General features: G+C 46.5%; 1 protein-coding gene across 1 annotated transcript; it reads left to right on the plus strand.

Annotated features, from left to right (window-relative positions):
• The first annotated feature begins 4,091 nt into the window (after positions 1 to 4,091).
• On the plus strand, positions 4,092 to 7,227 carry LOC145362504 (uncharacterized). The gene is made up of 2 exons (XM_080218524.1): positions 4,092 to 4,823; positions 4,927 to 7,227. Exon 2 carries the CDS (start codon positions 5,386 to 5,388, stop codon positions 6,532 to 6,534), a length of 1,149 nt encoding a protein of 382 aa, XP_080074650.1. The 5' UTR covers positions 4,092 to 4,823; positions 4,927 to 5,385; the 3' UTR covers positions 6,535 to 7,227.
• The last annotated feature ends 5,634 nt before the right edge of the window (positions 7,228 to 12,861 follow it).

The raw sequence follows: 12,861 nt of genomic DNA on the forward strand, positions 1-12,861 counted from the left end.
ATTTCTTATCTTCATGTCGTGTGTCTAAACTGGACCAGATACTGGGCAAGACGACAGCTCAGTGACTATCGCTGATTGCTGTGCAGACACATGGATTTGGGCCGGTGTCTGTGGGAGTTTGCGCACTCTCCCCGTGCTTGTGTGGGTTTTCTCCGGGTGCTCCGGTTTCCTCCCAAAGACCTGCTGTTAGGCTGATTGAGGGAATCTGATTTAGGGACAATTTATTCCTGCCAATCTGGATGGCCATAAAACATTAGACAGGGGTCATGGGTGGAGTAGGGGGACTGGTGGTGTTGAGATGGCGGCGCGGGCTCAGGCCGAAGGGCCTGTTTCCCGGGCTGATATGGTTCTTTGTTCTTTCAGTGAGCCAGTGCAGACTTGATGGGCTGAATGGCTCTTTCTGTACTGTAAAGAATGTGATGAGAGTTCCTGAATGATGGGGAAAGATCACAGATAGCAGTTCTTAAAGAGAAACTGCAACCCCCAAAACGCAATCAGCTCTCGATCGAGAATATTAAGCTGCAGCCCACCTACAGGGATTAGTAACATCAGCAGAAACAAACCTCAAATTTCAGAATGAATGTGGCTCACTCCTGGATGTGATTAACAGCAGCAGCTACAGCAGAATCCACTCCCTGCACTCACTCATGAAGTCGCTGGTGTGTCACCAGGTGGGAGGAGGTGGTGAATCCCTTCCCACACTCTGAGCAGGTGAATGGTCTCTCCCCAGTGTGAAGTCGCTGATGTGCTTTGAGGCTGGATGAATGTCTGAAGCTCTTTCCACAGTCAGTGCAGCTGAACGGCCTCTTCTCAGTGTGAACTCGCCGGTGTCACAAGGTTGGATGAATTAATGAATCGCTTCCCACACACGGAGCAGGTGAACGGCCTCTCCCCGGTGTGAACTCTCCGGTGTAATTGCAGGTTATACATCTGGATGAATCCCTTGCCACAAACAGAGCAAGTTTATGGTCTCTCTCCAGTGTGAACTCGCTGGTGTAATATTAGACAGGATGATTGAGTAAATTCCTTCCAACACACAGGGCAGGTGAAGGGTCTCTCCCCAGTGTGGCTGCGTCGATGAGTTTCCAGTTTGGATGGGCAAGTGAATGCTTTCCCACAGTCCCCACATATCCACGGTTTCTCCATGATGTCAGTATCATCATGTCTCTCCATATCGGGTGATTAGTTGAAGCTTCGTCCACACAAAGAACACATGCACAGATTCACATTGCTGTGAATGGTGTGATCTTTTTTCAGGCTGTGTAACTGGTTAAAGCTCTTTCCACAGTCAGTTCACTGGAAAACTCTCACTCGGTTGTGTGAATGTCTTAGTGCTTTTCCAGTCACATTGATATTGAAATTTTTTCCTGCACTCCATGTTCAAAGGCTGATAGTCTTCAGGTGCTGGTGAATCGAGCGACTGTTAAATCTTGATTCCATTTTTCTGACTGTAAATCTTCCCCTTCAAATATCCTGCAAAAGGAGTTTACAAAACTACTGTCAGTCCAGCACAGAAATTCTGATCAGATAAATCTAATTTTGAAACAATATCTTTTCTGCTGTTGTTCCCAAAAACAGTAAACCTCTCTCCCAGTACTCCCTCCTCCCTGGGGAAAAGGCAGCACAGTGGTTAGCACTGCTGCATCACAGCACCAGGTACCTGCGTTTGATTCCCAGCTTGGATCACTATGTGTGTGTAAGTTACATATTCTCCCTGTGTTTGCATGGGTTTCCTTCGGATGCTCCAATTTCTTCCCACAGTCCAAAGATGTGTGTTTTAGGTGGATTGGCTATGCTAAATTACTCCTTAGTGTCAGGGGGTCTAGCTAAGGTAAATGCATGGGGTAATGGGGATAGGGCCTGCATGGGATTGTGGTCAGCGCAGACTCGATGGACTGAATGGCCTCCTTCTGCACTGTAGGATTCCATGAGATCCAAATGAAATGTTGCATATTTTTCATGCATCCTTACAACTAATTTGTACAAATCACTGCAATGCCAGTTTCCCCCCTATCTCTGGAATCACCTCTAACATTGCTCCGATTCTGGCTTCCTGCACATTCCCTATTTTAATCACTCCAACATTAGTGACCAGACTTTCAGGGCGCAGGGATGAATTCTCAAAGAATTCCTAGAATGCAGAAGGAAATCATTTGGCCCATCAAGTCTGCATCGACTTTCTGAATATTTTACCCCTGATCTGTACCTGTAACCCACATTTTTACCCCACTAATCCCCCTTACACGCACATCTTAAAGCAAAGCGTAAAGGAGAACATACCCCTGTTTACATCAACAGGAATGAAGTAGAAAGTGTCGAGAACTTCAAGTTTTTAGGTGTCCTGATTACCAACAACCTGTCTTGATTTCCCCATGCCGACACTATAGTTAAGAAAGCTCATCAACGCACATCTTTTACAGATGCACCATAGAAAGCATTCTTTCTGGTTGTATCACAGCTTGGTGTGGCTCTTGTTCTGCCCAAGACTGGAAAGATCTACAAAAGATCATGAATGTAGCCCAATCCATCACACAAACCATCCATTGACTCTGTCTACACTTCCCACTGCCTCAGCAAAGCAGCCAACATAATTAAGGACCCCGCACACCCCGGACATCCTCTTTACCACTTTCTCCCTTTGAAAAATGATACAAAAGTCTGAGGTCACGTACCGACCAACTCAAGAACAGCTTCTTCCCTGCTGCTTCAGACTTACCTTGCATTAAGTTGATCTACACCTTAAACATGACTATATTCTGCACTCTCTCATGTCCTTGTCTATGAATGGTTTGGCCTGTACAACGTGCAAGAAACAATAATTTTCACTGTATGTTAATACATGTGACAATCAAATTAAATCAAATCTTTGTACACAAAGGGGCAATGTAACATGGCCAATCCCCCCTAAGCATCACATCTTTGGATGGTGGGAGGAAACCAGAATGTCCAGGTGAAACCCACGCAGTCACAGGGATAACGTGCAAACTCTGCACAGACAGTGACCTAAGGCTGAAATCGAACCAGAGTTCCTGGAGCTGTGAGGCAGCAGTGCAAACCACCCTGATATTAATGGTATTTTATGAATATAAGTTGTTGTTGGCTATAATCCTAACTTCCGATTTTACAACAATGGATTGACTTAATAACAAACTCTATCTCTGATTTTTTGTCCCCTGTGGGTTATTCATTTGGTTTCATCCTCAAGAACTACCGTGGCTGCGCATGCGCTGTTCCAATTTACCTGAATAAAGATGGCGGACGCGCATGCGCTTTGCAGTACCTGGCTCCCGATAAAGATGGCGGATGTGAACTCGGGCCTGAAGCTTCGGAAGGCCCGAGGAATTTTCTTCGCAGATTGAGAGTTTTTGGTTAACGCCGGGTGTTTATAAAGCCTCAGCAACCACCCACCAACTCCATTTATATTTCCGGTTTTATTTCGGGCTCTGGACCACACTCGGTCTTTGTAAAAATCTCCATTTAAAACCCGCTCGCTCGAGCTCCTGACCGTCTGTCTCCAGGCACTGCGCATGCTCCAGCTCCCAAACCAGGATGGCGCCGTTAACCTGGGCCTGTTCCCGGGAGGGAGGGAGAGGCCCCGCAGCTGCAAACCAGGGAGCTGACAATGATTCTGAAGCGGATCCACAAAGTGTTTCCAGACCCGCCCAGCCACCGCCTAACGCTGACTCCGCTTCTCCGGGACAAACCAGCGCCAAGGACAGCAATGACACTGCGCATGCTCCACATCACAATGCCCGGGGGCTGATTGACGGCAGCTCCGGACCAATAGGAAGAGGGGGCGGGGCAGGTCCTCCAACCAATCGGAGTGAATGAGGGGCGGGGCTGGAGACCAACACTCTGAAGAAACCCGGTGAATGCGGAGCGAACGTTGCAGCAGCGGAGGGGGAGGCGCTGGATATTGGGGCGGGTCTGGAAACACTTTGTGGATCTGCAAACCCTTCAGAATCATTGTCAGCTCCCTGGTTTGCAGCTTCGGGGCTTCTCCCTCTCTCCCTCCCTCCCTCCCTCCTGGCAACAGGCCCAGGTTAACGGCCCCATCCTGGCTTAGACACTGGAAGATGGTTCACATCAGAGGATGGGGGAGGGGACAGTAAATAAGAGGTTACACTTTGGCCTCAAATCAATGAGGACTCTGATCTCTGGAAAGGAAGGAAACCCTGGGAGGATTCACAAACACCCGCCGGAGGCCCCAACACCCCCAATAAGACCCATCGGTTTTATTGTCAGTCTGCAGACAAGAACTGGAGAACTGAACCCAGACAGAGGAGAGGGAGGGAGAAAACTGGGAGTGGAGGAAAGAGAATTGTCTGTTCAGCGTTTCTATTGTGGGCTGATTTTTAAAACTTTTTACATACCGTTACAAGTTGACGATTTACACAGAAAACTCAACCCCAGTAGAAATATTTGTCTCTCTGTAATTTATATTCTGCATTGGTTGTGATGGTTTTTGTAAACAGAGATTACAGCTTTCAGGAAAAATTAAATGGATTGAAGTTTTTTCCTGTAGAGCAGTGACCTGATACAAGTCTTTAAAATTATCAATGCCTTGGACAGGGGAAATGTGGAAAGAATGCTTCCATTTGTGACAGAATCTAAAAGGAGGAGCAATCAATAAACAAAGACTCATTAATACTAGATAGTTACTAATAAATCCAGGAAGGCAATAAGGACAAATTTGTTCGCTCACAGGTTGAGAATTACCACAGAAATTAGTTGAGGAAAGTGCTGAGATTGTTTCAAAAGGAAATGGGAGAAACGCACAAGAGAAAAAGAAATAGAAAAATCAACTGAATGGCTGAGATGAGGTATATGGGACGGGAGAAGCTGTGTCATATATAAAGAATTAAACTGAATGGTTTATTTGTGTCTTGTATATTCAAAGTAATTCAATGTAAACTCCTTTTCCAGAATATCTGCAGACGGGCGATTCAAACCAAACGTCTTGGGATCTGACAGTGTCACACAATTCTTCAGGATCTGAATATCAAAGGCCTATGAATGTGGAAGGAGAAATGTTTGTCTATTTTGTCTTTGGGAAATTATTCAACATCATTGTGACTGGAAAAGCCCTGAGACACAGACATCTGTTATTTTTCCACAGCTGGAGCAGATCTTTAACCAGTTACACAGTGTGAAAAAAAACACATTTACATCAGCTAGACACCGTACTCGTGTTCTTTGTGTGAACCTGGTTTCAACTGATTGTATAACCTGGAGAGACATGAGGACACCTGCACCATGTGAACAAGGAGCAGCAATAGGCCATTCGGCCCCACAGGCCAGTTCCACCATTTAATAACATCATAGCTGATCTAATAGTGAGTTCAAATCTGCATTCCGCCTACGCCCGATAGCCTGTCAATAATCATGGAGAAACCGTGGAAATGTGCGGACTGTGGGATGGGATTCAATTACCCATCTGAATTGGAAACCCATCGACGTATTCACACTGGGGAGAGACCATTCACCTGCTCTGTGTGTGGGAAAGGATTCACTCAGGCATCCAGCCTGTACACACACCAGCATGTCCATACTGGTGAGAGGCCATTCACCTGTCTTCAATGTGGGAAGGGATTTAATGCCTTATCAAACCTCCGGACTCACCACCAGGTTCACTCTGATCAGAGACCATTTAAATGTTCTGACTGTGAGAAGAGCTTTAAAAGCAGAAAGGATTTATTGATTCACCAACGCACTCACACTGGGGAGAGGCCGTTCATCTGCAACATTTGTGGTAAGGGATTCACTCAGTCGTCCCACCTCCTGACACACCAAAGTGTTCACACTGATCAGAGACCATTTAAATGTTCTGACTGTGAGAAGAACTTTAAAAGCAGAAAGGATTTACTGATTCATCAACGCACTCACACTGGGGAGAGGCCGTTCATCTGCCCCGTGTGTGGGAAGAGATTCACTTGTTCATCGCAGCTCCTGAAACACCGATTTGTTCACACTGATCAGAGACCTATCAATTGTTCTGAATGTGAGAAAACATTTAAAAGCAAAAAGGATCTTCTGAAACACCAGCACACTCACACTGGGGAGAGGCCATTCACCTGCTCTCTCTGTGGGAAGGGATTCACTCGATTAGCCCACCTTCTGAGACACCATCGAGTTCACACTGGGGAGAGGCCATTCACCTGCCCTGTGTGTTGTCAGGAATTCATTGACACATCCGACCTTCTGATACACCGGCGAGTTCACACGGGAGAGAGACCTTACACTTGCCTCCTGTGCGGCAAGAGATTCACTCAGTCATCCCACCTGACTACACACCAACTTGTTCACACTGATCAGAGACCGTTTGAATGTCCTGATTGTGAGAAGAGATTTAAAAGTAAACAGAATCTGCTGAAACACCAGCGAGTTCACACTGGGGAAAGGCCGTTCAACTGTTCCATGTGTGGGAAGGGATTCGCTCAGTCAAACAACCTGCTGAAACACCAGCAAGTTCACAGGCGACAGCAGGGGTTGGATTCTGCTGTTATTGCTGCTGTTAATCACATCCAGGACTGAATAGTGTCTGGTTACCAGTGAGGGGCTGTCTCACAATGCTCCACTTCTCCAGTTTCCACCCTAAACATGTTAAAGAAGCCATTCCCTATGGACAAGCCCTCCGTATACACAGGATTTGCTCAGATGAGGAGGATCGTGACAGACACCTCCAGACCCTGAAAGATGCCCTCATAAGAACAGGATATGGTGCTCGACTCATAGATCGGCAGTTCCGATGCGCCACAGCGAAAAACCGCACCAATCTCCTCAGAAGGCAAACACAGGACACAGTGGACAGAGTACCCTTCGTCGTCCAGTACTTCCCCGGAGCGGAGAAGCTACGACATCTTCTCCGGAGTCTTCAACATATCATTGATGAAGACGAACATCTCGCCAGGGCTATCCCCACACCCCCACTTCTTGCTTTCAGACAACCACACAATCTCAAACAGACCATTGTTCGCAGCAAACTACCCAGTCTTCAGGAGAACAGTGACCACAATACCACACAACCCTGCCACAGCAACCTCTGCAAGACATGCCGGATCATCGACATGGATACCATCATCACACGTGAGAATACCGTCCACCAGGTACGTGGTAAATACTCTTGCAACTCGGCCAACATTGTCTACCTGATACGTTGGAAGAAAGGATGTCCCGAAGCATGGTACATTGGGGAGACCATGCAGACGCTATGACAACGGATGAATGAACATCGCTCGACAGTCACCAGGCAAGATTGTTCCCTTCCTGTTGGCGAACACTTCAGTGGTCACGGGCATTCAGCCTCTGACCTTCGGGTAAGCATTCTCCAAGGCGGCCTTCACGACACACGACAGCGCAGAGTCGCTGAACAGAGACTGATAGCCAAGTTCCGCACACATGAGGACGGTCTCAACAGGGATCTTGGGTTCATGTCGCACTATCTGTAACCCCCGTGACTTGCCTGGGTTTGCAAAACCTCACTTACTGTACTGTCTGGAGACAATACACATCTCTTTAAACTGTGATCAGTGCTCCTTCCACTCACATTATCAGCCACTTCAGGTCTTGAACAGCAGGTTAGATGTAAGGATTCGCATTCTAATCAGTAATCTCTAAACTGTCTGTGCTTTATATGCTCTGTCTGAGGCCAGAACTCTCCATTCACCTGACGAAGGGGCTAACCCGAAAGCTTGTGAGTATATTATCAAATAAATAGGTTGGACTAAAACCTGGTGTTGTCAGACTTTTTACTGTGTTTACGCCAGTCCAACGCCGGCATACCCACATCATGTCAAATAGGAGGCAGAGAGTGGGGGTCAATGGGTGCTATTCGGATTGGCGGATGGTGACTAGTGGAGTGCCCCAGGGGTCGGTGCTTGGGCCTCAGCTATTTACCATTTATATAGATGATCTGGAGGAGGGAACCGAGTGTAGGGTGTCGAAATTTGCTGATGACACCAAAATTGGTGGAAAGGCAAATTGTGCAGAGGGTGGGGAGAGTCTACAGAAGGATCTAGATAGGCTGGGCGAATGGGCCAGGAAATGGCAAATGGAATTTAATGTTGGCAAGTGCGAGGTGGTCCACTTTGGTAGGAATAATGGTAGGAAGGATTATTACTTACGTGGAGAAAAACTGCAGCAGGCGACGGTGCAGAGGGACCTCGGGGTCCTTGTGCATGAGTCGCAAAAACCCAGCTTGCAGGTGCAGCAGGTGGTCAGGAAGGCGAATGGGATGCTGGCCTTCATCGCGAGGGGGATTGAATATAAAAGTAGGGAGGTCTTGCTGCGGCTGTATAGGGCATTGGTGAGGCCGCAGCTGGAATACTGTGTGCAGTTTTGGGCGCCGTACTTACGCAAGGATATTTTGGCCTTGGAGGGAGTGCAGAGGAGGTTTACTAGGCTGATGCGGGAGTTGAGGGGGTTGAGCTATGAGGAGAGGCTGAATAAATTAGGCTTGTACTCGTTAGAGTTTAGAAGAATGAGGGGAGATCTCATTGAGACATATAAGATGATGAATGGGATGGATAGGATAGAGGTGGAGAGACTCTTCCCGCTCAGAAAGGATAGTAGGACTAGGGGGCACAGCCTCAAGATAAAGGGGGGGGGGGGCGGTTTAGAACGGAGTTGAGGAGGAACTTCTTTACTCAAAGGGTGGTGAATCTCTGGAATTCTCTGCCCGTTGAAGTGGTGGAGGCTACCTCGCTAAATATTTTTAAGACGCGGGTTGATGGGTTTTTGATAAGCGAGGGGATTAAGGGTTATGGGGAGAGGGTGGGAATGTGGAGCTGAGCCAAGACAGATCAGCCATGATCTTATTGAATGGCGGGGCAGGCTCGAAGGGCTAGTTGGCCTACTCCTGCTCCTATTTCTTATATTCTTATGTTCTAACTTATGCATCCGGGCAATTTAGCATGGTCAAGCCACCTAACCCGCACATCTTTGGGCTGTGGGAGGAAACTGGAGGAAATCTGTACAGATATAGGGAGAACCTGTAAACTCCACACAGTGACCCAAGCCGGGAATCGAATCCGGGTCTCTGGAGCTGTGAGACAGCACTCCTAACTACTTGCCCATCCCTAACTGCCTTCCCAGCATCAGAGGAAACCCATGCAGATACGGAGAGAACATGCAAACAGTCACCCAAGACTGGATTTGAACTGGATTCCTGGCACTCTGAGGTAGCAGCGCTAACCACTGTCCCACAGCTCTCTGTGTGGAGTTTGCATGTTCTCCCTGTGTCTGCGTGGGTTTGCCTAGTGTGCTCCAATTTCCTCCCACATTCCAAAGATGTGCAGATTTGGTGGATTGGCCATGCAAATTACCTCTTAGTGTATGGGTTAGGGGAATTAATGCAGTAAATACATGGGGCTAGGGTTCAGCCTACATAAGAGTCTGTAAGACTCAATGGGCTGAATGACCTCTTTCTCCACTGCAGTGATTTTATAAGAAACATTATTTAATATCTTCAGACCTGATTCAGCATTCCTCCTCTTCACAGCACATGAATTTTTCTTTAAGGTGAGTTGTTCCTTTATAGTCTGTGTTGTTCTGAATGATGACAGTATTAACCTTATCCCAAACCTGCCCTAACCTTCCTGTTGGTTCATTTATTGAAACAAGGGTGTATTGTTTTAATGGTGACAATCCCTGTCTGCTTGGTTATTCCTTTAACTCAGCCCTATAATTGCTGTGAATCGCTGTCTCATTTCAGTGACAAATGTTGATGTGTTTGTTCCACACCCACAGGGCTCCATCTGTTTAAAGCCACAAACAGAAAGGTCCAGTTTTTCTCCTGGAGTTTGACACAAACCAGCTTTCACAATGAAGGCAGCACTGCTGCCTCACAGCGCCAAGGACCCAGATTCTATTCCCAGCTTGGGTCACTGTCTGCATGGAGTTTGTACATTCTGCCCATGTCTGTGTGGGTTTCCTCCAGTTCCCTCCCAGTCTAAAAGATGTACTGATTTAGGTGCATTGACCCAAACAGGTGCTGGACTGTGGCGTCTAGGGAAATTTTACAGTCACTTCATTGCAGTGTTAATGTAAGCCTACTTGTGACTAATAAATAAGCTTTACTTTGATGCAGAGTTTCAGCCAATGAGGGAGATCCGGGCTCAGCCCCGCTCCTCATTCACTCTGGTTGGAGGACCAGCCGCTCCTGCTCGGTCCTCCAGCCCTGCCCCCTCTTCCTATTGGTCCTGAGCTGCCGTCAATCAGTCCTGGACATTGTGATGTGGAGCATGCGCAGTGCCGATACTGGAGTGATGATGTTGGAGGGAAATTCACAGTGAGTCAGATTCAGAAACTGGAGGTGAGCGGGGAGGAACGGGGCCAGTATTTGAGTTTGAAAGGCTAAATAAACAGCCTGTGTAGGCTGGGAATCCAGAACTGGCAGCTACAGATCCCTTGTTTGCATTGTATGGCCGCAGTTGCATTTCTATAGCAACTTTCAGAACCACAGGATCTCCAAAAGCATTTTACAGCCAATGAAATACATTTGAAGTGTAATCTCTATTTAAGAAACGATAGGTAGCCCTGGGTAATCAGATTTTAGTTTAAAACATCAATCACTTTCATATTCTATTCACTGTTACTGGTAACAAGGTCAAGGAAGCCAATTTGATCATGTGGTTTCTTGTAGTCTTTCCACATTCTGTAGCTTCTCTTTATTAAGTCTGTATTGGTTTTGTATTAAAAGCCAGTTATGAACAGATGATTATTCAGTGATGAATTTTGATTAACTTATCATTGATGAATCAATGTAATAGACCATTGTAATGATTGGATCAGATAACATAAATCTTACACTTATTTGCATCTACATAGTATCTTACACATCCACAGGAAGTCCTAGAACATTTTACAGCCATTCTCAAGTGTAGTCACTGTTGCAATTTAGGAAATGTGGCAGCCAATTTACACACAGCAAGAGCCCATAAACAATGTCCATTGATGTGTTTTTAGTGATGTTGGTTGATAGAAATTGGCCTGCACTCAGGATAATTCCTCAATATAGTGGGCATGGGATACTTGGTAATTTGACAAAGTGGATTCAACATAGGCTCAGTTGTAGGAGACAGAGGGTGATGACAGAAAGCTGCTTTAATAACTGGAGGCCAGGGTCCAGTGACGTACCCCAATTATTTATCATTTATATAAATGACATAGATGACTATGTGGGGGATAGGATTGATAAGTTTGCGGATGACACAAAGATTGGCCAGGTGATCTGCCAAAGACCTACAAAAGGTCGTGAATGGAGCCCAATCCATCATACAAACCACTCTCCCATCAATGACTCTGCTACACTTCCCGCTGCCTTGACAAAGCAGCCAGCATAATTAAGGACCCCACGCAGCGGGACATTCTCTCTTCCACCTTCGTTCAGGAATTAGATACAAAAGTCTGAGGTCAGATACCAACTAACTGAAGAACAGCTTCTTCCCTGCTACTGTCTGACTTTTGAATGGACTTACCTTGCATTAAGTTGCTCTTTCTCTAAGCCCTAGCTATGACAAACACTACATTCTGCACTCTCTCGTTTCCTTCTCTGTGAACAGAATGTTTTGTCTTATAGCGTGCAAGAAACATGTGACAATAATAAATCAAATCAAAATCAGTGAGAGTGTGTGTCTTCGGCTGCAGGAAGATATAGACAGAATGATCAAATGGGCAGATAAGTGGCAGATTGAGTGTGAGGTGAGGTCCACTTTTTGGAAGGAGTAATTTGACAAGGAAAAATTCAATGATCGGCATGACGCTGGTAAGCTCTGTGGAACAAAGGGACCAGGGTGTGATTGTCCATAGATCTCTCAGGCAGAAGTGTATGTTAGTAGGCTGGTGAAATAGGCATGCAGGACACTTGCCTTTATCAATTGAGGTATAGATTACAAAAACAAGGAAGTCATGTTGGAGTTGCATAGAACCGTGGTGAGGTCACTGCGAGAGCACTGTGTGCAATTCTGGTTGCCACATTATAAGGAGGTGATTGCACTGGAGGGGGTGCAGTGGAGATTCACTAGTGAAGGTGTGTTACAGATGAGAGGGACAGTATCAAAAGAGACAGAACCATTGACAGTATTAGAAAATGTGGAGAAGTTGGGTTATCAGTGGTTTAGAGAGTAAAGGGAGATGAAGAGAGGTCTCAGGGACAAGATGAGCAGTGAGAGGGTTTGATGGGAGATAGCAGAAGAATTGGAGAAAGATGTGAGTTCAATACTTAGAAAAAGGGAAATTTCAGAGACAGTTTGGTCTGGTGGTCCAGTGGAAGAGAGGGAAGCAGCAGAGGCAGCTGATCAGATTGTCTCAATCTCAGAAACAAAGAAGCTCCATGAGCTCCTCACACTTGTTGAAGATGAGGATGGAGGAGACATAAGAAATAGGAGCAGGAGTAGGCCATCTAGCTCCTCAAGCCTGCCCCGCCATTCAATAAGATCATGGCTGATCTAAGGTGGCTCAGTTCCACTTTCCCGCTTTCTCCCCATAACCCTTAATCCCCTTGCCTACCAAAAACCTATCTACCCGTGTCTTAAATATATTTAGTGAGGTAGCCTCCACCACTTCAACGGGCAGAGAATTCCAGAGATTCACCACCCTTTGAGTGAAGAAGTTCCTCCTCAACTCCGTTCTAAACCGCCCCCCCGCCTTATCTTGAGGCTGTGCCCTCTAGTCCTACTGTCCTTTCTGAGCGGGAAGAGCCTCTCCACCTCTAACCTATCCATCCCATTCATCACCTTGTATGTTTCAGTGAGATCTCCCCTCATTCTTCTAAACTCTAACGAGTACAAGCCCAGTCTATTCAGCCTCTCTTCATAGTTCAACCCCCTCAACTCCGGCATCAACCTAGTGAACCTCCTCTGC

This window comes from Carcharhinus amblyrhynchos, unplaced genomic scaffold (assembly GCF_965287045.1).
Source record: "Carcharhinus amblyrhynchos unplaced genomic scaffold, sCarAmb.v2.hapA scaffold_38, whole genome shotgun sequence".
Lineage (NCBI taxonomy): Eukaryota > Metazoa > Chordata > Chondrichthyes > Carcharhiniformes > Carcharhinidae > Carcharhinus > Carcharhinus amblyrhynchos.